Source organism: Carassius carassius, chromosome 12, assembly GCF_963082965.1.
Source record: "Carassius carassius chromosome 12, fCarCar2.1, whole genome shotgun sequence".
NCBI lineage: Eukaryota > Metazoa > Chordata > Actinopteri > Cypriniformes > Cyprinidae > Carassius > Carassius carassius.
Genome location: NC_081766.1, coordinates 18,906,472 through 18,932,730, shown reverse-complemented (window position 1 = coordinate 18,932,730; position 26,259 = coordinate 18,906,472). Strand labels below are relative to the sequence as shown.

Here is a 26,259-nt window from a genome sequence, read left to right as displayed (position 1 = left end):
TCGCACAAATCTGACTCCATAAGTGCTTGTTAGCTTAGCTACATAGCTTCCAAACAAGATGGCGGATTTTCATTTTCGTTTCTGTAAGTTTAGTCCCACCCACTGATCTGTAATAGGCCTGTAGGGTGAGTGGGTCCCATCCCCTGGAATAATAATAAGCTAGTGTCTGTAGTCTCTACACTTTTCAATGAATTTTGACTTCCTGCTTATTATGACGCAAAATGACGATTTTTACGTCATAATAAGCAGGAAGTAAAACACTTAAATCCTTATTTCTCCCATCTCAGGGAAAAACAAAGGAAAAATCCATGATCATTATAATATATGACTGGGTTTCTAACAATACAAAGCTAAATGCAAATGGGTGAAGTGATCCTTTAAGTTGCAGCGTGTTCAGCTGTCTCGGCCACAGTACTCTTGTCTCTCGTGTGACAGAGAAAGGGCTCGCGCTCGCAGTCAAACCTGTAATAATGCACTTCATTCCATACAAATATGAACAATGAAGATATTATTTATTATAATTGTATATTTGGCCTCTTTTTAAGTAACGTTAACATGACAGATAACTATTCGAAAGAGTGACTCTCAGACGGACCTGATTGGCTCCATTGGCAATGATGTCACACTGATAACGACATTGAACGGTGTTTAACAGCGCTGATGAGTGGACTATAATAAAAAGACGGAAATTCGCTGTCTGTGTGAGATGTGATACATTTACCGGAGAAGACAGTAAATTCTTTTATACAATTATATGGTTTCATGAGTGAAAACGCCTGCTATTTATTTTAGTAACGTTAAGGTTAGATACAACACTCAGAAAAACGAACTGTTCCCTCAGATTGTTTGTTATTATAATTACTTATTATAATTAACATCTTCATAGTTTTGAAAGTCATTTGCTTTTGTTGTCGGCCCATACTATTAAAAAGTCATTTAACTAAATCGGTTTGGTAAAAAGTAACGTTACTTTACCAGGAAAACGCACTGCTAGTGGTGTAACTCAAAGGGGAGTCAGGCTGTGTGCGCGGTGGCCACAGACCGGCTTCGTGCGCTTGGCACGCGAGTAAGAATGCAGGCCTAAGTATTGAGAGAAATGTTTATTTATTTTTATTTTTGTAAAAATGTATGTAAAATTATATAATGATACACTGCGTTAACTTGGCATTAAACGTGAAAAAAATATAGGGTTTTAAAATAGTGTGGCGTTTGTATTTCCCTACTATATTCAAAGCAATGGTGTTACCAAAAGTCATATCAAATCTTTTTATTTATTTATTATTATTATTCTTTTCCTCCCAGTTTGAGGGTCCCTCTTTGTTAAATATAATTGAGAAACCCCAGATTGCGATGTACGCACGCGATTCAATAGATGAACCAATAGATGAAGAACGCTGAACGCGATCTCTTCAGTGTGTATGATACGTTGATGATTGAGAGGTAAGCATGCATATGGAAATGTATAGTTTCTATATTTGTTTTGGTGGGATTGTTGTAACATTTTTAAAAGTTAACTAATTTTAAACCGTTTTACCCAAACATATGTTGGAGCACCACGTTTTGCAATCAACCGTGGTGCATAGCCTAAGTTAGTTATATATATTTGTTTTATAATGTTAGAAATCTAAATGTATGCAATACTCTAAATCCATCAAATTCCAAACCCATGTGACCTAAAGACATCAAAGAATGTGCAAATTATTAAGAAAGTTATTCACTAAGCCTTGTGCATAGAGAATATTATTCAGAATATAAATAATAATATTTATTGCCTTTGGTATGAAAGGGACATTTTCTTTAATATTTCTTAATGAAGACATAGGACTGGACAATATGGCCAACATTTATATCACGATATATTTCTTAATTTCGGGCGATACGATGTAATTCCAATATCGATATGAACAACACTATTTTAAAAAGCTATTCTGATGATGTCTTTCATACTTTTCTGGACCTTGACAGTGTAATTTACTTGCCTCCCCGTTTTTGTCCAAAATATTTTAAATTGTGTTCTGAAAACGAATAAAGCTTTTTTTAGGTTTGGAGTGATTTATGCCAAAATTTTAATTGTGGGGTGGAGTAGCCTTTTAAGAATAGTGGGTTATATAATAGGATATAATAGGGCTTAGTTTGTTCTCTTCACACTCCATCAAAGTATATGTAGATGGCTGTATGCACCTTTAAGTTGGTTCGCAACCCACCATAAAACCAAAAGAAGAAGACGAAGTGACTATAGCCTTCTGGGTTGGCCAAAAAAAAAAAAACTTAAGTCATGAGTAGGCTAGTTCTATTTATGTTTGCGGTTTTCATTCATTGAGTCATTATTATTTACCATTTCAGCTATTTGCAGATGAGCCTGTTTTACATTTCGTTTTAACTTTCTGTTCTAACTTTATATAATACCCAAATATACATTTTATATATATTTCAATGAGATAATAGTTAAATGTGTAGCGGAAGATTGTGTTCTCAATCTACGTTCTTCATCTTGATCCGCGTCAAAGTCTCTGTCCGCGTCAAGTGTATAATTAGAGCGCCTAATCACTACATCTCCCAGAATTCCTATCGTCAAATCAGGAAGTAGATACTCACTATTGTGATGTCAAAGAGTTCAACCGCAACGTGAAATACATTAAGTGTCATTTATATTGCTAAAATTCGTGGTTATTTGAAAATATTCAAGCGGAATGTCGTGCCCATTCAATCACTCTGGTAGGACAACATGATGATTCCATTTAAATGTATAGACACCTAATTTGTCGTATTTCTAATGGTTTAGCCTATTATTACCGAGCTGTCGTTTGTAGGTCAAACGTCAAATGTATTACCATTAAAAAACAAGCATTAAATAAACAGCAGGTGCATGAGAATGTGATTGTGAACGTATTTTATATCACGGACAAGCGTGCTTCGACCTCAGTTAATCTGGCGTACGTGTTTCCGCAGCGGAGCTGAACCCCGCAGTGCTGCCGCTGGACTGGCTCCTGGGCACCTGGCAGTCCGATGAGCCGGGAGAGGGATCCTTCCCCTCCATCACACCTTTTCGTTACACAGAGACTCTTCATTTTTCACATGTAGGACAGCCCGTGATCAATTTTATGTAAGTAACAAAACAACCCAGAGGCATTTTTCTTTTAATAAGTTTGTAAAGTGTTCTGGCCCACACGCAGACAGTCAGAAATGATTTATTTACTTATTTCAGGTTTAATGCTTTCCATGCTGAGAGCAAAAAGCCACTTCACAGGGAGTGTGGATTCATCAGGCTTCAGCCAGGTACCAACAAGGTGGCCTTCATCATCGCACAGAACTCAGGTATTTGATTTATTAAAAAACGTATATTCAGCAGTGGGTAGTAATCAGAATTATGTAATCAGATTCCAAAAAGTTAGCACTTGTAATTGGATTAACTTTTTTTTTTTTTTTAAATATGATAATTTTTAGTGATTAAATTATGTATTTACACAATGCTGCTACACTATTCACAATTAATGAATTCTCTGTTAATGGTTACATGCTATACACGTACACAAGTTTTATATATATACATATATATATATATATATATATACAATTCTGATATGAATATGGAACAAAATAGTCAGAATACATTACACTGTCAGGGCCATCAGCTGCTGTGGTTGCCTGAACTTCACCGTTAAAAATATGGTAGCAACATTTTAGGTTTTACAGACTTAACTTAAATTCACAATAAAATACAGTATTTCATTAGTTTATTTAATGTTCTAATGTTAATAAACCAACATATAGAAGTACTAATAGGGTATCTGTTTTGAACCATTGTAATGCACTAATAACCACCAAAAACTGGTAGTGATGAGAAAGTAACATGATAAATCAAAGCTCATCACCAACAGCTCTTCCACAAGCTGAGAAGGGATATATATATACTGTACATAGAAGGTGCACCGTGTCATTCACACAAACACTAACCACCATCATGGTAACACACGATACTGAAATAATGCAATAAACATTAATTTAACAACTTTAGATGAAAGATAAAGCCCTATTGTACACAACTGGTAAGAAAAAAATAAGAAGAAACAGATATTTCAATGAAAAAACATAAAATGTGAAGTGTCATGCAGGGAATTCTGAGAGTGTCAATTTACAGTTTTTCACTGTATTTCAACAACAACTTTTTTTCACTTCCCAAAACTGTAATTTTAACAGTATTTTACTATTAAATGTAATTACAGTTATTCACCGTATATAGTATGGAAACTTACTGATAACCAATCAACAGGTTTTTACTGTAGCATTTTTACAGTCTTTTACTGTTAAGATTACAATAATCTTTACAGTGTACTTAAAATGTGTAATCTAATAGATTATATTACTAACTACAAATATTGTAATGTCATTTGTAATCATCAGAAAACTACAAAAATTAAATTAATCTACCTAGCACTGTCTAAAGTACCATGTATGTTTTTTTAATCATCTGTTTCTACCTCTTCCAGGTCTTGTGGAGATTGAGGAGGGGGAGCTCACTGGACAGCAGCTGACTCTGCACAGTACTTCCCTGGCTAGAACATCTTTTGCCAAGCAGCCTTACGTTCAACAGGTCTCATAACACAAACTGTTTGACTTGCACCGTGTCAAATTAATGGAACAATTAGCTCTTATGCAGTTTATAAAGAAAATATATTCAGCAGTGAAAACGATGAAAATATGGCTTGAATTGTATTGAATTGGCATAATTATTAGAATACATGTTCCACTAATAATTGATATTTTTGATCAGATCTCCAGGCACATCCAGCTGAAGCCGGGGGGAAGGCTGGAACAGACGGTCTTTATGGCACTGGAAGGACAGCCTCTGACGCAGCATTTGCACATCACTTACCGCAGGACTGATTAACTAGCTGTCATGTGGGAGGAAGATGTGTTTGTGTCTGACACAAAATATTGATGGTTTATATATAGCAACCTGCAGCTGATGCTAATATATCTGTTAGGAAGAATGTTATCTAAAATAATAGATGTGTTCCGACTCATCTTCCCAACAAAACAAGCTCTGCAAATATTGTTACAGTATATAAAGGGGTCCTTTTGTATTATGTATGAAAATCTAGTTTCAGATTTAAATTGTTTAAAGTTTGTTCATGGCACACTCTGTATACATTTTCTCTCCAGTTAAAATTATTTGGTATTTCATGGGGGATGTATTAATTCAGTAAAAGAAACAATGTTCTCTACCTTTAGATAAATTAACGGTCATTGCTTTCCAGTAATCAAGGAAAATATTTTTTTTAACAAAAACATTCTTAAACTAAAAATTGTTTAATAGAGATTGCACTTAAAATAATGGATATTATTTTAGGGATATTATTTTTATTATTTTAGGTTAATAAAGTCAAATCTACACTAGAGTTCAGCTTTTGTTTTTTGAAACTTTATTTTTGAATCAAAGAATTCTTTGAATTCTTCAGCATATTTGAATGATTGAGTGACACTGAAGACTTGAGTGACGATGCGGAAGATTAAGCCTTACCATCACAGGAATAAGTTACGTTAAACTATAATGTATTAAAATAGAAAACCGTTATATTAAATTGTACAAATATTTCAACATTACAGTTTTTACAATATTTTGGATCAAATAAATGCCTTTTCTGGTTAGCATAAGCGACTTCAAAAACATTAGTAGAAATTTAAATCTTACCGACCCAAAATTTTCAACGGTAGTGTATATTCACTACAGGAATTTATATTTTTCATGATTTCTGATTATTTTAATTATTTCCGTAATATTTCCAGGTTTTCCTTGACCACTGGATCCCTTTCGGTTTAAAAATGTCCAACTTCTCTCTCAGTTCACACATTAAAATCTTTATTTTAAGATGGTGACAACAGTGTTTCACACACACCACAAAAACTGTACAAACTGAAAGTACGAAGCGACACTCCAAACATCATTTTCAGCAATTTTGTATAAATAAATAACTGAAGATAGACAAACATTAAAATGTTTCTCTCATCACCACAGACATTCAGTATGAAATCACAAAAGGAGCTCCATTTTAAACTAAGGAAGACAAATATTATGTAACTCCAGCAACGAATATAGCACATATTCCCTCACAGTGCCCTCTCCTCCTGTCAGGTCATAGTATTTGTTACACTCTATACATGGTATATTTTAAAGAAATCATAACGGGTAAAAGAAAATTAAGACAGTTGAACCTGGGTGAAGTGCTATGACCTTTTTAAGGGGCTATTTGCTCTCAATGGACCATTCAAATAGTTCTGGGATTCAGTTCTCAGTCAACTAGATGATTTCCTGCACAAGGCTACTTCATCAGGTAGATGTACATGGTCTTTAGGAATTGCCTCCATGTGAACACAGCTGTTGATAACCAGTGGGCACGAGCTCTAGGGTCCATGTCCACCACACATTTTAAAATGTCCCCCTGGAAAGACATGAAAATAAAAACATTTGACATACCATCACATACACTACCATTTAAAAGTATGGGTTCAATAATATTTTTAAAAAAAGAAGTCTCTCCTGCTCACCAGGGCTGCATTTATTTGATCAGAAAATACAGAAAAAAAATGTATAAAATTGTGAAATATAATTACAATTTAAAATAGCTGTTTTGAAATGTATTTTAAACTGTAATTTACTCCTATGATGCAAACTGAATTTTCAGCATCATTACTCCAGTCTTCAGTGTCACATGATCCTTCAGAAATTATTCTAATTTGCTGCTCAAGAAATATTTCTTATTATTGTCAACATTGAAAACAGTTCTGCTGTTTAATATTTTTGCAGAAACCTAGATACAAACCAAGAACAGCATTTATTTGAAACAGAAATTTAATAAAAATAATAAAAAAATCTACTTGACCCCAAACTTTTAAACAGTAATGTGCATATAAGAAGCTCTTAAATGTATAGTATGACATTATAGTAGCTCAAAGAAAATAATTAAATCACTTCTATAGCATGGCTACAGGCAAGTAGGGATAACTGCAGGCTGGAGGAATGGGCGCCGCGTGCCGAAAGGTCCTCGTGATTGGTTGACACAGCTTTCTGTCAGGGTGTGGGGGTAGGGTTAAGGCTTGGTTAGAGATATTTCTGTTGTACTGATTCACCTTTCAGAATGCCTCTTGCAGCACCCACTGCTCCAGGCTCCAGCTACCCCTGTCTCGCTTCAGTAACAATACTTTATTTCCTCATATGTCAGGACCAGTCTTGATTCATGAAGGCAGTACATACTGTAGAATGAACACTTACCCATCCTCCTCTCTTTTTGAGCCATGGGACCAGGTTCCTTCGCACAAACTCACCCAGACTGTCCACTATAGTGTGCACCATGACTGGATGGCCCTGACGCACACAGTCCACTGCCAGCCCAGCTGCTACAGCATAGATGGCCACCACCTTGCCCCATGTGATCCCTTGAAAGTAAAAGCAATTCCATGAGCAGAACACACCATTTTACACCTCAAGCACTTTTGCAGTGTACAAGCTTTTTAGACATGAAACGAACAAAAATAAAATTAAAAACAGGTTATAATGTAAATTCTGTGAGGTTGTAAGTCCTAGATTTTCGCATGTTTTATTCTAAATAAATGCAAATGTATCTCAAACAATTCGAACCTTTTCCCCACAAAAAAAACAAAAAACAAAACCATAACAAACAAATCATATTCTTTATGCTCTTTCAATCAGTTGTTTCTTCAAAGGTCATTTAAATTTCTTACCTCAATAGTAAAACTACAAAATAATATAGTTATTTTAAATAAAGCAGTGCTGTCAAATCGATTTCACATCCAAAATAAGTTTGTGATATGTGTGTGTACTGTTTATTTTATATACAGTCGTGGCCAAAAGTTTTGAGAATTACATAAATATTGGAAATTGGAAAAGTTGCTGCTTAAGTTTTTATAATAGCAATTTGCATATACTCCAGAATGTTATGAAGAGTGATCAGATGAATTGCATAGTCCTTCTTTGCCATGAAAATTAACTTAATACCAAAAAAACCTTTCCACTGCATTTCATTGCTGTCATTAAATGACCTGCTGAGATCATTTCAGTAATCGTTTTGTTAACTCAGGTGAGAATGTTGACGAGCACAAGGCTGGAGATCATTATGTCAGGCTGATTGGGTTAGAATGGCAGACTTGACATGTTAAAACGAGGGTGATGCTTGAAATCATTGTTCTTCCATTGTTAACCATGGTGACCTGCAAAGAAACGCATGCAGCCATCATTGCGTTGCATAAAAATGGCTTCACAGGCAAGGATATTGTGGCTACTAAGATTGCACCTAAATCAACAATTTATAGGATCATCAAGAACTTCAAGGAAAGAGGTTCAATTCTTGTAAAGAAGGCTTCAGGGCGTCCAAGAAAGTCCAGCAAGCGCCATGATCGTCTCCTAAAGAGGATTCAGCTGCGGGATCGGAGTGCCACCAGTGCAGAGCTTGCTCAGGAATGGCAGCAGGCAGGTGTGAGCGCATCTGCACCCACAGTGAGGCGAAGACTTTTGGAAGATGGCCGGGTGTCAAGAAGGGCAGCAAAGAAGCCACTTCTCTCCAAAAAAGACATCAGGGACAGATTGATCTTCTGCAGAAAGTATAGTGAATGGACTGCTGAGGACTGGGGCAAAGTCATATTCTCCGATGAAGCCCCTTTCCGATTGTTTGGGAAATCTGGAAAAAGGCTTGTCCGGAGAAGAAAAGGCGAGCGCTACCATCAGTCCTGTGTCATGCCAACAGTAAAGCATCCTGACACCATTCATGTGTGGGGTTGCTTCTCATCCAAGGGAGTGGGCTCACTCACAATTCTGCCCAAAAACACAGCCATGAATAAAGAATGGTACCAAAACACCCTCCAACAGCAACTTCTTCCAACAATCCAACAACAGTTTGGTGAAGAACAATGCATTTTCCAGCACGATGGAGCACCGTGCCATAAGGCAAAAGTGATAACTAAGTGGCTCGGGGACCAGAATGTTGAAATTTTGGGTCCATGGCCTGGAAACTCCCCAGATCTTAATCCCATTGAGAACTTGTGGTCAATCCTCAAGAGGCGGATGGACAAACAAAAACCCACTAATTCTGACAAACTCCAAGAAGTGATTATGAAAGAATGGGTTGCTATCAGTCAGGATTTGGCCCAGAAGTTGATTGAGAGCATGCCCAGTCGAATTGCAGAGGTCCTGAAAAAGAAGGGACAACTCTGCAAATACTGACTCTTTGCATAAATGTCATGTAATTGTCGATAAAAGCCTTTGAAACGTATGAAGTGCTTGTAATTATATTTCAGTACATCACAGAAACAACTGAAACAAAGATCTAAAAGCAGTTTAGCAGCAAACTTTTTGAAAACTAATATTTATGTAATTCTCAAAACTTTTGGCCACGACTGTACATACATAGTTTGAAAGACATTTAATCTCAGGAGTATTTTTATTATATTTTATAAAATGAGTTTATTCAAAATACATCAGAGGTTAAATTTATGCAATTTACACAAAACAAATTACAAATGTATATCAATCTTTAAACAACTGATAAAGTGGAATCAGAATATGCAGTCACTAAATGATATAGCCAGATATTGTAATGGTTTTAGAGAGGCATGACAAAACTTGAGAATGATTAAAGAATGAATTTATTGACATATATATATATATATATATATACACACACATACACACACACTTACATACAAATATACATTTATATATATATACACATAATTTGTGCAAGAACAAAAGCACCAAAAAGACTCCCTTTTCCATCAGTTGCTGCACATGGCTATAGGCTTCAACTCTTGAGAGAAAGAGAGAGAGAGAGAGACAGAGTGTGAGAGAGAGAAAGAAAAAGAGAGTGTGAGTGAGTGAGTGAGTGAGTGAGAGAGAGTGTGAGTGAGAATTAAATAAGAAACATTTAACATGTTCAACTGAAATATATATCTCTGATTTAACAATTATTAAATGTTTTTGAGCTTTTTCACATTCGGCTCCCAAACTCTGGAATAGCCTTCCTGATAATGTTCGGGGTTCAGACACACTCTCTCTTTTTTAATCTAGATTAAAAACGCATCTCTTTTGCCAAGCATTCGAATAATGCAGCTCTTAAATTATGACTGCAGTTGCATCTGATCAAATGCACATTCTTATTCTATAGCTTTGGTTAAACTAATTAATTTTACTTTGTTGGAACAGCAGCAATGCTAATAATGTCTCTATTGTTTCTATGTTTTGGTAACTAGGATTTACACAAGCTCCAGTCTGGATCCAGAACACCTGAGAAGAGATGATGCTGAGCCTCAGACGACCCCAGATGATGCTAACCCTGAATCAACAAACAGAACTAACAAATATTGCTACAAGTGTGACTGCATCATATAAAAATTGCTGTTAATATTTTTCATCGTCTGGCTGACTACATCTTGTATTATTTTTTCTGAAAAATATGCACACAAACTGACAGTCACCACTGATAAGCTACTACTAAATATTGAACAAACATAATTTTCTGTAAAGTTGCTTTGTAATGATTTGTATTGTAAAAGGCGCTATACAAATAAACTTGAATTGAATTGAAATGTTGGAGTTATAGAGAGAGAATGTCAAATAGAATTCATGTTACTGACATCTAATTCCAAACTCCAAATATGTAAATATATATATATATATATATATATATATATATATATATATAATAGCAATACCCACAAATTGAATGCTCTCCCTTCTTTCCTCAATTGTTTGGCAATTTGTCTGTTAAATTCTTCCACTTCACGGAAATAGTTATCAGAGAACAATCACTGTTGTGTTAACATAAATATCAGTAACAAAAGGGTGCACAGGGCATTGCTCAAAAATAATTAATAATATACTCTGACCTGCAATGATAACCCAGACCTGAAAGGAAGACCTGCTCAGCCTCCTGTAAGGAGATATTCGGGAGGACAGCCAGGGCATTTATGATGGCCTATGAAAGACATTCATGTAAATATACTATAATACCACTATTGAATATTGGATTGTTATATGCATCTTGAAAAAGAGAGAGCCTATTATATATAGAATATTTTAGGTCATCTCAATTAAAATAACCCTAGTGCATTTTTTTTCATCATATGTCCTACAATGATCCTAACCAAATCCATAAAATTCATATTGGCCATGCAGAACATCACAGAAACTAACTGTGTGTGTCGTAAGCCTGCAGATTAGGCTAAATTGTTAATTTGTTAGACTTTTAAAACTGCCGAATGACTCATTCATGATTGCAAAACAATGCCAAAACGACAGGCTAATTTGTAGTGCAACCAGGCAGTTGAATTATGAAAGGTATTTTATACTTAACTAATAAGGTAAAACAATGATTAAGCATTAAGCAAAGATTAAGTTTTCATACCAATACAGTAAGCGCCAGGTAAATCTTACACATTTAACATCAGCATGCTTTCATGCTCATCTTTTAAGCTAAATTAATGTTCTGGCTAGATTTACTTATTATAAAACTCAATAAGGATTTATAAAATCATGGCCACAAATTATGAATGTCGTAGTAATTAATACATCTAGAATACGAATTCTAAATTCATGGGAATTTGTTATTAATAAATAGTTAGCAGCTCTCACTTTGGCTATGTAAACTTTGCTTCGATTAAACGTATAAAAGTTCATTTAATATCGGTACTCACAGTCTGGTTGTCCATCTCAAATGAGTGTTTTCGGTGATCCAGATTTCGGTAGGTGGCGCTGTCAGAAAAAAACTAGGGTCCTATAGGCGGGGTCCTAAAACCACTGCCTCCGATTGTGCAGGAATACCCTTCTCGACAGAGAACTTGAATTTAACACAGAATTTGTTCTGTTCTACAGTTGTCATTTTATCACCATTTTCTAAACTATAGCAAATAAACTGATGTGTAAAATGTTGAAGGTGTCTATTTGTAGATATACAAATATATTTACATACATTTAAGAAATATGGGTGTATATACAGTATATATATATATATAAATTTATAAATAACAAAAGTTAGATATAGATCCACAGCTGTGATGATGATGTAACATGAAGACGAACACCTTTAAATCTGCCATATCACTGCCATGCTTCAAGAGTCATGTACTGACAACTGCTTATGTTTCCATCATCTTCAGCAATCATTTGGGATAACTACTCACAGATCTATAACTTACTACAAAAGATAGATTGTTGTGAGAAGATCAGAAGGCCATAGTTTAGGACTCCATTACAACCACCATGTACATCAATAGAAGCAGAACCAAGATAAAAATGTGACCAAATATGTAGAAAGGAAAGAATGTGGGTATGTCCTTTTTAGGGTTTTTTCCATGTTCCGTAAAAAGACCACCGAAGAACTTGTCATTAACTGATGATCAGTGCCCCCTCAAACACACCACTGAAATCCAATAATAGGTTAAAGTCAACAGCTCTTCCAATGTTACTGTAATTTAATTTATTTATTTTTTTTTTACCTCAAACCCTTGTCAGGCTAACATCGTTCATTTACATTTGGAACAAATTCCACATCTCCCAATTCACTCCATTTATAGTAGTGATGTCCTCATGTGCAGAGCTTTTTTCCTTTTCTTTTTTCTTTCTTTTTTTTGTCTCAAAATAGCCAATTAGGAACTAAATTAGAAGTAACAACAACACGAACAAGATACCTAGAGAAAATAATAAAATACTCAAAAGAAAAAGTTTCATACATTTTTTTAAATACTTCAATGCAGGGACAGTGAGGTCATGCCCACAAACACTGCCTAAGAAACACCTTTTATATTGTCTTCCAGGACACTTACCCATGATGAGGATCTCTGTTGCTACAGAGAGAAACGCATGTGACACCACCGCCTCCATCGCTACACTGATGTTCAGCTGCTTTGCAATATTACGGTACACATACGGACGCGTACACTCCAGTTCATCACCTGCAAAACAAATTTAAATATACACTCACAAGACAGTGAGAGGCATGTGTTCCCCCAACCTTCCAATATTCAGAACCGTGCACAACCAAAATGGGTTTCAATAAATCAACATTTGTCCCCTCAAATAGCCTTCATAATATGTGGTTATAGCATTAATACACATTTAACTATAAACCACAGTATAACATTATGAACAACAATTCAAAAGACAGATACATGAATGTTTTTTTACATGCAGAAAGAAAGAAAGAAAGAACATCTGAATGCTGACTTTTGACTTGGAGTTATGTTATGAAATAGCTAGTCGTGATTTATCTGGATGACAAATACTGAAATAGAGTCACATCTGTTAAGAACATCAATTCACACTCACTCCTGTGTTTTCTAATTCTTACCCAGTTTTAGCAGCACCACAGATACATCTACAAGAGCCCCGTGTGGCTCGGGTGGATCAGACTCGACTTTTGACCACCTTAGTCCTTCCCTTATTATTCTGGAGTGAACGAAGTCTCTACAAAGTTCTTTGGACTGGGAGACGAGCTCTTTCTCCGTGGGAGTCCGATCAAACACCTCCATCATCATCTCCTCGGCGAACACGGAGGAGCGCTCAAACACATTCATGTCCCGCATGTTTGTCTGACACGAGCAAAAAACTCTGCAACTTCACTGGTTGAAGCTGCCTGCATAAAACACCCCACAAACTCCACTAACATTACGAAGCTCGTTTTCTACGAGGAAAGCCCAGATAAATTAAATGTGAAACAGGTTCGCCGAGACCTAAATAGCCAATCATAGAAACGGAACAGCCCCCACACTAGATTTACGCTGCTCGATTTTATGATTCGTCATTTTTCTTCTGTTTCTCATGAGAACATACAATGTTGAAATGGACTTTCTGTCCTATTTCCATCCTGCTGTTTTAGGTCGCTGTTCGCCTGTGCCCTGAATCAGACACATGGAGCGGTTTTTCTCGCTAATGTTAGTACAGAATGCTTAGGTAACAACTAATCAACCAAGTGAACTGCTTAGTCCAAATATAAACAGTCTATGGCACCCTGGCAAGACTTACAATGCTTTTAATATAGTCATATCACATTAAATGAATGCTAATCAACTCTGTCAAATCCTAGGTTATTTATAGAAATCACAGGCCATAGCGTGGAACATTAATATTAATTTCTTTAAAATCACACTCATGTTAAAATATTAGGCTTTTGTCTTACAGACCTGTAGGTGTGTGAAGGCTCCACGTAAAATGTTGATTTCACGTTACGAAGTTCATTCGTGGTTGACCAGGTAAGTTATTATCTGTCTGCATAGGCGGAAATCGCGGGGGGGTCGGGGGGGTCCGGACCCCCCCCCTATCTGAGGGTTGTCCCCCCATAAAATATAAGTGAAATATGTGTATTGTAAATAATATAATCATATATAGTTAAACTAATTGTGTAAGTAGTAAAACAATACAAATGCAAACGGAGCAACAACAACAAAAAAAGTTTTAAACATCTTGAGTTCTCCCTGCTTTGCCTCAAATTGCTTTGGTCCACTGCCTGCTCCCATTTTCACCTCACCTCACCACCGACATACACACAGTCTTGTACGTTAGATTAGATTAGCGCGGGTGCGCATTTAGATTTTCCCGCGTTCACTATGATTTAGTCGGTTTACTTCATTTAATATAGTCAATCTAATATAACATCACAATAAGAGTGCAGTTGTTCTCCAGATATTAGCATAACAAATGTGATTTAGATTTGTATAAAAATTGAATAAACAATAAGTTAATATTAAGTGCATTTTAGGCACCATATTGCCTGTTTTAGCTCTATTTCACCAACGAAAAAAGTTGAAAACTAATCTACAGCAGTAACAGCACTGATTTTGAGAAACACAATGAGGAGGTGTTTCCTAACTGAATGAATCCACTTTTTGAACAAATCAGTCATTGACGTAATAAATAATTATTTTTTGTTTTCTCCCCTCTCTTTTACTTCTATACCGATCTCACTATACAGTTGTGTGAGGATGTAGCCTATGTCTAAGAGTGTGTATGCCTTCATTTTGCTAGGCATGGCAAATGTTTTTATATATGCATGTTTTAATTATAACTGTGAAGCAACAACATTGCTATTAAATGTGCTATACAAATAAATAAAAGTTGAAGTTCAAATTCCATTGTATTTTGGTGGCTTGATTTTGTAAACAACTTCAAAAACATTGCAAAAAAATAAAATGTTTTGCAGAATGTTTTGGTCAATTTAGTCAGCTTTTTCATTGAACCAGAAAGAAACTTTGAGAAGAAGGATAATGGAACGGTCTCCATGCAATAGTAAGGCTTTCCTCTCTGTACACATATCCTTAAGTACAATCCTGCCTGTTTTATTGGTGTCCCCTTCAAAACTTGCTCGTGAGAAATGTTATGTTTATTGTCCCCCCCAACATTTAGATGAGATTTTCGCCCCTGTCTGTCTGTGTTTAGCAAACTAATCCTCCAACAACACAACCGTTTGACTCATGAACACCTCAGTGTGAGTATGGGCATTATGTCTTTTCTGCTGGTCATATTTTGGTCTCAGTGGCAATCAAATAAAAGAGTTTAAAAGTATGAGAGTTTACTTGCAATTCAATTTATTTTTTATTTGTTAAGTAAAACTAGAGAAAAAGTCTAGAGAAAAAGTCTTTAGAGTATCTGTTAACAGCACTTAAGTATTTTACTTATATAAGCTTAAAGATGCATTAGTCAAAGAGACAGTAGTGAAAAACTAAGAAAACAGTTGATTTGTGGGGAGAGCAATCATGTTATCTTCTAAACTAAAACTATCTATCTTCTAAACTAAACTATCATTCAAAAAGGTATCTTCAGTATGACTAAATTAAATAATAAGTAAAATAAAAATGTCAAAGCCTTCTTCAACTGTATACTGTGTATACTATGTAAAACACATGATTCACAAATGCTTATAAGGCACAAGATATAGTACTTTTAGTGTGCCTTAATTGGTGATATCACTTCTTTTGTAGCAGAAATAAACTGCTGCAGAAAAAGCTAGGTGCCATGCAAAATGTAATGTGTAACTGCAACACTCATTGCAAATGTATTGAAGTAAAGAGCACAGATAGCCTACTTATTAAAAAATGTACAGTAGAGAATAAAAGTTCCTAATATCTTTGATACTCTGTAAAACTTGGGAGTATGACAAAAGATACTCAATTACATTTAATCAAATACTTTACACCTCTGAAGACTGCCCACTAAAGATCCTTCAAATTGAGACATCCTTCAACAGTGCTTGATGTGGCAGCCGAGATATGCTGCATTAATGTGCCCGCTTCCAACTGAGAAACCCTCATAATCTTTAATCAGAAACATCCTCCTGGACGTCATCTCTTCTCTGATTATGTGTGCTGAAAAATAACCCCTCCCCTCCAGCAACCTGCCACTCAACATGAAATCACTACAGTTAGCATACAACAATGATCCATTCTGGATGGACAAACTCAAGTTCCACACAATACTTCTCCTCATTTGAGGAGCTGTTTCACTCAGATATACATCACAGTAGGAAAGAAAATACTTCCATTAAATGCTGACCTTATGCTGACCCCTTACATCACCAGCTACAAAGGTAGGCCAATTGGGTAAGGCGGTGATATTTTTGCCCCCATGACTTAAGCTGCATCTGAAATGCCATAGCCTATATTTGGTTTGAAACTTACTTCATGACTGTTACCAGGTTCACCATGGTAGTTGTGTCTGTCACATGAACTATTAGGAAATAGTTGTGATGAAATGTAGGCTATTGTAGGCTACATCCAAGTTTTTAACAGGTTATCGAAAAAATTGGAAATGAAGGGAGGGAATTTGTTCTTGTTTTGGATGTAGAATGGATTTTGAGATGGGGGTGTTGCATCTCAAAAGTGGAGGCAAACAGAGCAAAGGAGCTTTATTACAAGGGCAGGGTTTAAGCAAATCAAATGATTGGAGAAGTCTGTCGTTTTCACTAGAAAGTCCAATTAACATTGTCATTTGATTAAACATTACGAGGTCAAAAAAAGAAACGCATACACGGATGAACTGTTCACAATAATGCATTAGAAAACTGATACGGTGAATTCCTATTTCATGTCCGTTGTAATCCTGCTCCCTTCTGCCAGTATAACTACAACTCCCACAATCCCCAGTTCCTTAAGTCAGAAGCTGCGCATGCGCTGTTGTTCCTATTATTTTGTTCTACCGCAAGCAATAAATGAAGAGCCGCCTGAACGTGAGCGGATCAATATAAAGCAGTTACACTCGGAAAGCGATTAGCTCGTACGCAGATGCTTTCATACATGGAGTCACACGACACCTAACTGTGATTCTCGCCAGGCTGCGGGGTCCGCCATCAGGGGATCGGAGGCCGAAAACACGGCAGACGAACAGGACATGCAGAGGTGTTTTTGTGTGTAAAAGCTAGCTAGCTAAGCAGGGGATCGGAGGAGGAAGAGCAGCCCGTTGAAGAGTTTTCCAGCACCCCTCCTTTGGCGGAAAGGGCTACATCTGCTCTCATCCACACCGAGCTGCCGTCAGGATGGCGCACCTCCGCGACATGCAGAACCAGGTGAATCCATTCCGCAGTCCAGCCGAGACTCTTCTGCATCCAGGGCTTTAATCTCATAATCAGTCATATCACAATAATGTTTATTAAGCGTGGCATATCATGACGTTTTTCAATTTAGAATCATTGAGGGCTGTCTTATATTGTGCCTGAGTAATCCGTTTCAATGTAGATCATTAGAAATGAACGTCTGTTTTTTTGTTGTTGTTACATTTCATGTCAAAACCGTTTCATTTCAATTGCATCAGTCATTATATATATATATATATATATATATATATATATATATATATATATATATATATATATATATATATATATATATATCTGTGTGTGTGTAAATAGTTTATATGATTCCCAAACATATCTAGTAGAGCATCCCAACGGATGTGATGCAATCTATAAGGGTCCATAGTAAATGATTATTGACTTTCATCTACATTTCATGATGACATTTCATCTCTCTCCAACAGAATTCCCGGCTTGATCCTGAGGAGTATTTCACGAAACAGGAGCGCATTGGGAAGGGGTCTTTTGGTGAGGTCTACAAGGGCATCAACAATCGCACTAAAGAGGTGGTGGCCATCAAGATCATCGACCTGGAGGAGGCGGAAGATGAGATCGAGGACATTCAGCAGGAGATCACGGTGCTCAGCCAGTGTGACAGCCCCTATGTCACCAAATACTATGGCTCATACCTGAAGGTACACTCTCCCATTGTTTGGGATCTCAGACGTGTACAGACAAACAATAGTAAGAGTTTTTAAACATCAATACAACAATTTTTAAAGTCAACATGAAGCCACTTTTTAATGCATGATGAAATGATTTATCAATTAATTATTCCAAAGAAAATTTTTTTTATCTTTAATCAAAATGTGATACATTTTTCTTCTTCTGAAGCAACTTAATCCATTGTCGTCTCTTAAGCAATGCAAGAGATTAAATTGCATATGTCCAGAATGTTCAACACTAGTTAAACAAGGGCTAGAGATATAAACAGGAATGCTACCAGAGAACTAGAACTCCCTGCAGTTTATAGAAACCTAAAAAGTGATTTGGCCATTTGTTAACATTATTTAAAATCTGACAACAACAAGGTTAACAAGGCTATACTTACTAGCCAAACAGCAATTCTAGCCTTCAGCAAATCAGTTGGTTAGTAGCATCCACTGTCCAATCAATTTCTTATGGATAAAAATCATATTTTCTCTCATTAAATATACTGTTTTTTTTTGTTTACATATATGAAAAATACCAGATCTCTTATGATTTCTTTCAGAAACTAAAGTCTGCTACCTCACTCTTTAACATAAATATTGGGGTTTTGTAGCAATACCATATAATGATTTCTGGTTCCCCAAAGAACCTTTTAATCAAAAGTTCTTAAAAGATAATTTTGCATAGTCTGAAGAATGTTTTGATGATCTAAAGAACCCTTTTCCACTATAAATAACTTTTTTTTTTTGCATTTGAAAGTTTAAATGGATGAATAAGGTTCTGCATAGAAGCAGAGATGCCAATAAAGAACGTTTATTTCATGCCACATGATAAAATATCTACTGGAGTCCTATTGAAATATGAATGCTAAATACATAAATGTCAAGTGACCATTTAAAGAAATGGTACTTGTGTTATTTTTGCCATTGTCTACAGGGAACGAAGCTGTGGATCATCATGGAGTATTTAGGAGGCGGCTCTGCTTTAGATCTTGTAAGTTGAACAGCAGTGGCTCATCGGTTATGGAAATATTTTAATGTGTGCATTCATAAATTCTTAAAGAGCTTTCAGCTTTAGAAATTAAATGTGTCTCCTACGTTCCTCCACTCATCTCAGCTGAAACCAGGACCACTAGAGGAAACGTACATTGCCACTATACTGAGGGAGATTCTGAAGGGACTGGAATACTTGCATTCGGAGAGGAAGATTCACCGTGATATCAAAGGTGTGATAACCTACACGTCTGCCTACTCATTTGGGCCAGCTAGGGATGGCTTCATATTTAATCATCTGTGTTCAGTGAAATCTGAGTTCCGTGCTAATGATTCATGTCCGTATCTTGTGGCAGCTGCCAACGTGCTGCTGTCTGAGCAGGGAGACGTGAAGCTGGCAGACTTCGGGGTGGCGGGACAGCTCACAGACACCCAGATCAAGAGAAACACTTTTGTGGGAACTCCTTTCTGGATGGCTCCAGAGGTCATCAAACAGTCGGCGTATGATTTTAAGGTGCGGGAATCCAGATGAACAGCATTTTCTCAACATGCAAAAGAACAGTCTGAATATTAATGTGCAAGAGCTGTGAAAACACACATTCAGCACTCTGACAGAAAGCCTGGGGCGGTAAAACGGTTCCCAATTAAATTTTTTTTTTTTTTTGGTAGGCATGGAAACTGGTTTACATTTTAGCATAGTAGCATCTAATCCTATATATATATATTTCTAGTTGAAATATGAAATGAGACTTTTTAGGCTTGCTTTTTTTTGGCTGCAGGCAGACATTTGGTCCTTGGGAATAACAGCTATAGAACTGGCGAAGGGGGAACCCCCGAACTCTGAACTGCATCCGATGCGAGTGCTGTTTCTCATTCCCAAGAACACTCCCCCGACGCTGGAGGGCTCCTACAGCAAACCCTTCAAAGAGTTTGTGGAGGCATGCCTCAATAAAGACCCTCGCTTTGTGAGTATTTGGCTCTGCCACTGGTTATAATGTTTCAGGTTAACTCCAATATCCACAACAGTCGAAGGTTTTGGAAAAATGAAGATATTTTTAAATGTTTAAAAGTCTTATGCTCTTTAAGGATGCATTTATTTGGTGAAATACAATAAAAACAGTAATGTGAAATATTACAATTTAAAATAACTATTTTCTGTCGTTCTATTATGCTGGTTTGGTGCTTGGTTTTTATTATTTATTTATTTTATTTTTATTGGTGCTCCATTAGTAATAATTGTTTTTAATATCAATGTTGGGTGTTCATATACACTCACCTGAAGGATTATTAGGAACACCATACTAATTCTGTGTTTGACCCCCTTTCGCCTTCAGAACTGCCTTAATTCTACGTGGCATTGATTCAACAAGGTGCTGAAAGCATTCTTTAGAAATGTTGGCCCATATTGATAGGATAGCATCTTGCAGTTGATGGAGATTTGTGGGATGCACATCCAGGGCACGAAGCTCCCATTCCACCACATCCCAAAGATGCTCTATTGGGTTGAGATCTGGTGACTGTGGGGGCCATTTTTGTACAGTGAACTCATTGTCATGTTCAAGAAACCAATTTGAAATGATTCGAGCTTTGTGACATGGTGCATTATCCTGCTGGAAGTAGCCATCAGAGGATGGGTACATGGTGGTCATAAAAGGATGGACATGGTCAGAAACAATGCTCAGGTAGGCCGTGGCATTTAAACGATGCCCAATTGGCACTTAGGGGCCTAAAGTGTGCCAAGAAAACATCCCCCACACCATTACACCGCCACCACCAGCCTGCACAGTGGTAACAAGGCATGATGGATTCATGTTCTCATTCTGTTTACGCCAAATTCTGACTCTACCATCTGAATGTCTCAATAGAAATTGAGACTCATCAGACCAGGCAACATTTTTCCAGTCTTCAACTGTCCAATTTTGGTGAGCTCATGCAAATCGTAGCCTCTTTTTCCTATTTGTAGTGGAGACGAGTGGTATCCGGTGGGATCTTCTGCTGTTGTAGCCCATCCGCCTCAAGGTTGTGCGTGTTGTGGCTTCACAAATGCTTTGCTGCATACCTCGGTTGTAACGAGTGGTTATTTCAGTCAAATTGCTCTTCTATCAGCTTGAATCAGTTGGCCCATTCTCCTCTGACCTCTAGCATTCACCCACAGGACTGCCGCATACTGGATGTTTTTCCTTTTTCACACCATTCTTTGTAAACCCTAGAAATGGTTGTGCGTGAAAATCCCAGTAACTGAGCAGATTGTGAAATACTCAGACCGGCCCGTCTGGCACCAACAACCATGCCATGCTCTAAATTGTTTAAATCACCTTTCTTTCCCATTCTGACATTCAGTTTGGAGTTCAGGAGGGTGTCTTGACCAGGATCACACCCCTAAATGCACTGAAGCAACTGCCATGTGATTGGTTGATTAGATAATTGCATTAATGAGGAATTGAACAGGTGTTCCTAATAATCCTTTAGGTCAGTGTGTGTGTGTGTGTGTGTGTGTGTGTATTGTACAATAAATGTCTTTACTGTCACTTAAGATCAATTTAATGCATTGTATATATTTAAAATAACAAACTTGCCTCCGATTTTTGAATGGTAGTCTATCACTGTTTCCACAAAAATATTAAGCAACACAACTGTTTTCTTAAGCAGCAAATCAGCATATTAGAATGATTTTTGAAGGATCATGTGACACTAAGGTCTGGAGTAATGATGCTGAAAATTCAGCTTTGCCATCACATGAATAAATTACATTTTTAAATATTCATTTTCATACATTTTCAATGTCCGGGTTTTGTGCAGCGGCCCACCGCCAAGGAGTTACTGAAGCACAAATTCATCATGCGCTACACCAAGAAAACGTCCTATCTAACGGAGCTGATTGACCGATACGGCCGCTGGAAGTCTGAAGGCCACGGAGACGAGTCTAGCTCTGATGATTCTGATATGTACGTCACAAATCCAATATGATATATGGGTCATTTCTTATTACTTGATTGTACTGTCTGGTGAATTGATCAGGGTGATTTATATTGATGACTTATAGCCTTGAAAAGAATAATGTTCTCCATTTCTTCCTTGTACTCAAACAGGGATGGAGATGGTGATGACAGAGACCAGTGTCCCATGTGGACGTTCCCCACAGTCCGGCCCAGCTCTATGAACAAGCTCCAGAAGGGCTACACAAACACAGACTCAGAGGTCACTATTCAAACATCCACAGGGTTATTGTTAACTAAAACAAAAGCCATAAAAACGTTTTTGTTACCCGTTTTTTTTTAGATACCCCTACAAAAAAGGTAAAGTTTTGCTTTGGATTTGTTTTACAGGCAGCTGAGACGGTAAAGAGGCAGCCCAAGTCACAATGTCTGTCAGCGCTGGTCTCTCCCATCTTCAGAGAGGTAAAAACAAACAAAACTCTCACCTATATATATATATATATATATATATATATATATATATATATATATATATATATATATAATCAAACTCTGACTGGATTTATCAGGGCCAGATGTAGTGCTCTCACTTTAACTCTAACACTATCACTTTTTCTCACGGCAGCAGCAGATAAGGTGTGAAAATAGTGTAGTGAAGTGACATTCAGCCAAGTATGGTGACCCATACTCAGAATTTGTGCTCTGCATTTAACCCATCCAAAGTGCACACACACAGAGCAGCAGTGTTGGGGAGTAACTAGTTACATGTAACGGCGTTACGTAATTTAATTACAAAATTATAGTAACTGTAATTAGTTACAGTTACTAAGAAAAAATGAGTAATTAAATTACAGTTACTTATGAATTTTTTTACGATTACAAAGAGGATTACATTTGAATATTTACACACATCCACATACAGATTTAACTGATTTCTTTCCCAAATTGCACTGACTATTCTGAGACATAGCGCCCTAATAATTTCCGGGATGCGGAAATACAGTCTGGTTCGTAGAATCCAGTCATAAAAACGGAATGCCTAACGCGGACAGAATATGCCACATTTTGGATGACTAAATCAAAAGTAGCTACACTTGAATCAAAACATGACATGGACTAGTGTCTGTGAATATAAAGCCCCAGAAATGCAATATATGACTTGCACATTCTGCGTGTCTGTGGAAATCAGGCGCGGACTGGACACCGGGAGAACCGGGACAATTCCCGGTGGCCTGGCAGCCGATTTTGCCCCACTATTTAATATCATTATTGTATAATTGCCTGCCGAATGTACTAAAGCGATCATTTGTGAATCCGCCATTTGATAATTAAATCTCTAATAAGTCATGAAGTGTTAGTCATGACTCGCGCGCTCTCCGCGCCTCCGCCAAACGGTTTGGATCAGACTCAGAATAATCAATGCGAGATAGAGAGAGAGAAAGAGAGAGAGAGAGAGAGAGAGGGAGAGGGAGAGAGAGAGAGAGACTATGGACGCGCGCTGGAGCAGAGAAGCAGAACTCCTGTTCAGGGTTTTAGGTCAGTTTCATCTGTAAAGATGCTTTTTTGTCTTTGTTTTTTTTTAATTTAATCAAGCAGCAGCACGTTGCTCATCCGTCATCACTCAAAAAACTATATAAAGGACATCATTATTATCTGTTGTAATGTTACAGTAGGAATTTATCTGAAAAAAATCCGATTTTTTTTTTATTGGTTTAGGGGGAGCTACGACAGACAACAACACAACCCTTACGAAAATTAACATTTTAATATTTAACTATAAATCCAGAGAAAATGGTTACTATTGTTTAACTGTGATCACCAAAAATGTAAAATTATTTTACAAATGTATTTATTTAAAAATAAATACAAATCCATTTGCAAAAAAAAAAAAAAAAAACAAGGTTATTTTACTTTTATATAGGCTAATAAAAGCATGGTAATTTTTTGTAAGGGAAAAACATGACTCGTGTACAGTATTAGGATTTTTCTATAAAGATATTGTAGTATTGTAGAGTATTGTATTGTAAAGTATAGTTTTGTTCAATCTTGAGTATTAAAGTCACGAGAGAGATGGATAACAGGGCAAAATAAAGAGACTGAAGAGAAAAATGGAAGTGAAGGTACAGTTCAGGAGAGAACTTATAATTATTTTGCATGTCCCCAAATTAAAGATTTAAACCTTTTTTATGTCAGGTCCATACAAAAAATAGTATTGTCCATGAATTTGTTTGTATGAGTTTGAATTTTCCAGTCTGAATTTTTTTCCCAGTCCGCCCCTCCTGTAAATTAATGGCAAAGACATGGTTTCATTTACTACACATATATAGGCCTACTGAAGCTCGCACTGTTTTCAACCTCTGCTGCCTCAGTATAGGAGTACACGAGCACATAAACATAATTTCTAGAACTGCTTTGTGTCACTTCATGTGCATTTTACTTATTTTGAGAAAACTATCATCATATACAAAGAGACAGCAGTTTCACAAAAACACCAATGTTTCAGGAGTTTATTACACAGAATACGTCACATGCTTATTAGATAAATGTATTTAAGTTGATGTATATGCTTTTATTTATTATTCTTTAAATTTCACAAATTTAGAAAAGTAATCAAAAAGTACTCAAAAGTAATTAGTTACATTACTTTAATAAAGTAATTGAAAAAGTTACACTACTATTACATTTTAAACAGGGTAACTTGTAATCTGTAACCTATTACATTTCCAAAGTAACCTTCCCAACACTGCAGAGCAGTGAACACACACACACTGTGAGCACACACCCGGAGCAGTGGGCAGCCATTTATGCTGCAGCGCCCGGGGAGCAGTTGGGGGTTCGATGCCTTGCTCAAGGGCACCTAAGTCATGGTATTGAAGGTGGAGAGAGAACTGTACATGCACTCCCCCCACCCACAATTCCTGCCGACCCGGGACTCGAACTCACAACCTTTCGATTGGGAGTCCGACTCTTTAACCATTAGGCCACGACTTCCCACAAAGTAGGCAGCAGTAAAGTGTAATAAACTGTGGAAAGCTCTAGATTGTGGAGTTAAATGTAAGTCTGTCTGCTCTCCAGCTGAAGGAGAAGAGGAGGGCATGTGGAGGGGGAATGGGTGCCATAGAGGAGCTGGAGAATGCCTTCAACCTGGCGGAAGAGTCCTGTCCTGGCATCTCTGACCTGCTGGTCACACACATGATGGAGAGAGTGTGCAGGTGAGCGCATCTTTAAAAAAAAGTATTTATAGAAGAAAATATAACACTATACAAGTAAAAATTGCATTTGAATGTAATATTTAAGTAAAAAATATATAATATATATATATATATTTTTTTTTTTTATTAGGTTTGCTCTGAATGGCAATACCATGCCATCATCACGGTGAAGACACGCCTCTGCTGCTGCTGCTCCTCCTGCACTAAACCATCATCATCATCATCATCGCCCCATCAGGCTCATCGCTCATCCTCTCTTACGCCCGGAGATCTTTTAATTAGTTCTGCTTAAATATTTTTACAGTTTTCTTTATAGAATGGACAGTATTTAAGAGAAAAAGCCATGTCAGTGAGCGAACTGTGTTTACCTGTTAGATCAAAATCATATTATAAAGTGTTTATGGAAACATGGTGTTCGTGTGATTATTGGTGTGAACTGTGGTAACTTTGGATTTCTTTATTAGATCTTCATTTTAGGGTGTCCTTGTTATAGAGTAATAGACTAGTACATTGAAGTACTCAGAACAACAAGTTGCTATAGTAGGTACATGTAATGTTAAACAAGGACACTGTAAAATAAAGTGTTACCAATTATTTATTGAAGTATAAAAAAAAAAACTAATAAAATTAGCAAAAGGTTCATCATAATGCAAAATGGTTCATCATAATCCTTGTCCTCAGGTGACCAGCAGCATAAACAGTTATTTATGAATAATTTTACAACATCCTTATTTTATTTTTATAAACGAATCCAATACTACAAGCCTGTTATATTGTTGTGGTTAAATTAGTTATCCTTACCGGAAAAAACATATACATGAATAATGTAATATTATTATTG

The 26,259-nt window shown here is 36.7% G+C and overlaps 3 protein-coding genes across 3 annotated transcripts; 2 read left to right on the top strand and 1 right to left on the bottom strand.

Annotated features, from left to right (window-relative positions):
* The first annotated feature begins 2,561 nt into the window (after window positions 1–2,561).
* On the top strand, window positions 2,562–5,279 carry thap4 (THAP domain containing 4). Its single transcript, XM_059562808.1, has 5 exons — window positions 2,562–2,715; window positions 2,950–3,103; window positions 3,206–3,315; window positions 4,488–4,591; window positions 4,772–5,279. Exons 1-5 carry the CDS (start codon window positions 2,691–2,693, stop codon window positions 4,886–4,888), a joined length of 510 nt encoding a protein of 169 aa, XP_059418791.1. The 5' UTR covers window positions 2,562–2,690; the 3' UTR covers window positions 4,889–5,279.
* Window positions 5,280–6,022: 743 nt separating this feature from the next.
* Window positions 6,023–13,768, bottom strand: LOC132155032 (bcl-2-related ovarian killer protein homolog B-like). The gene is made up of 4 exons (XM_059563797.1): window positions 13,356–13,768; window positions 12,832–12,960; window positions 7,271–7,434; window positions 6,023–6,440 (listed from the first exon to the last, which is right to left on the bottom strand). The coding sequence occupies exons 1-4, from the start codon at window positions 13,588–13,590 to the stop codon at window positions 6,321–6,323; spliced, it is 648 nt and encodes a 215-aa protein (XP_059419780.1). The 5' UTR covers window positions 13,591–13,768; the 3' UTR covers window positions 6,023–6,320.
* A 3,339-nt stretch (window positions 13,769–17,107) lies between these two features.
* On the top strand, window positions 17,108–25,825 carry LOC132155031 (serine/threonine-protein kinase 25-like). Its single transcript, XM_059563796.1, has 11 exons — window positions 17,108–17,561; window positions 18,032–18,262; window positions 19,215–19,271; window positions 19,395–19,503; window positions 19,627–19,784; window positions 20,050–20,235; window positions 22,070–22,215; window positions 22,360–22,468; window positions 22,597–22,668; window positions 25,282–25,418; window positions 25,549–25,825. Exons 1-11 carry the CDS (start codon window positions 17,532–17,534, stop codon window positions 25,586–25,588), a joined length of 1,275 nt encoding a protein of 424 aa, XP_059419779.1. The 5' UTR covers window positions 17,108–17,531; the 3' UTR covers window positions 25,589–25,825.
* The last annotated feature ends 434 nt before the right edge of the window (window positions 25,826–26,259 follow it).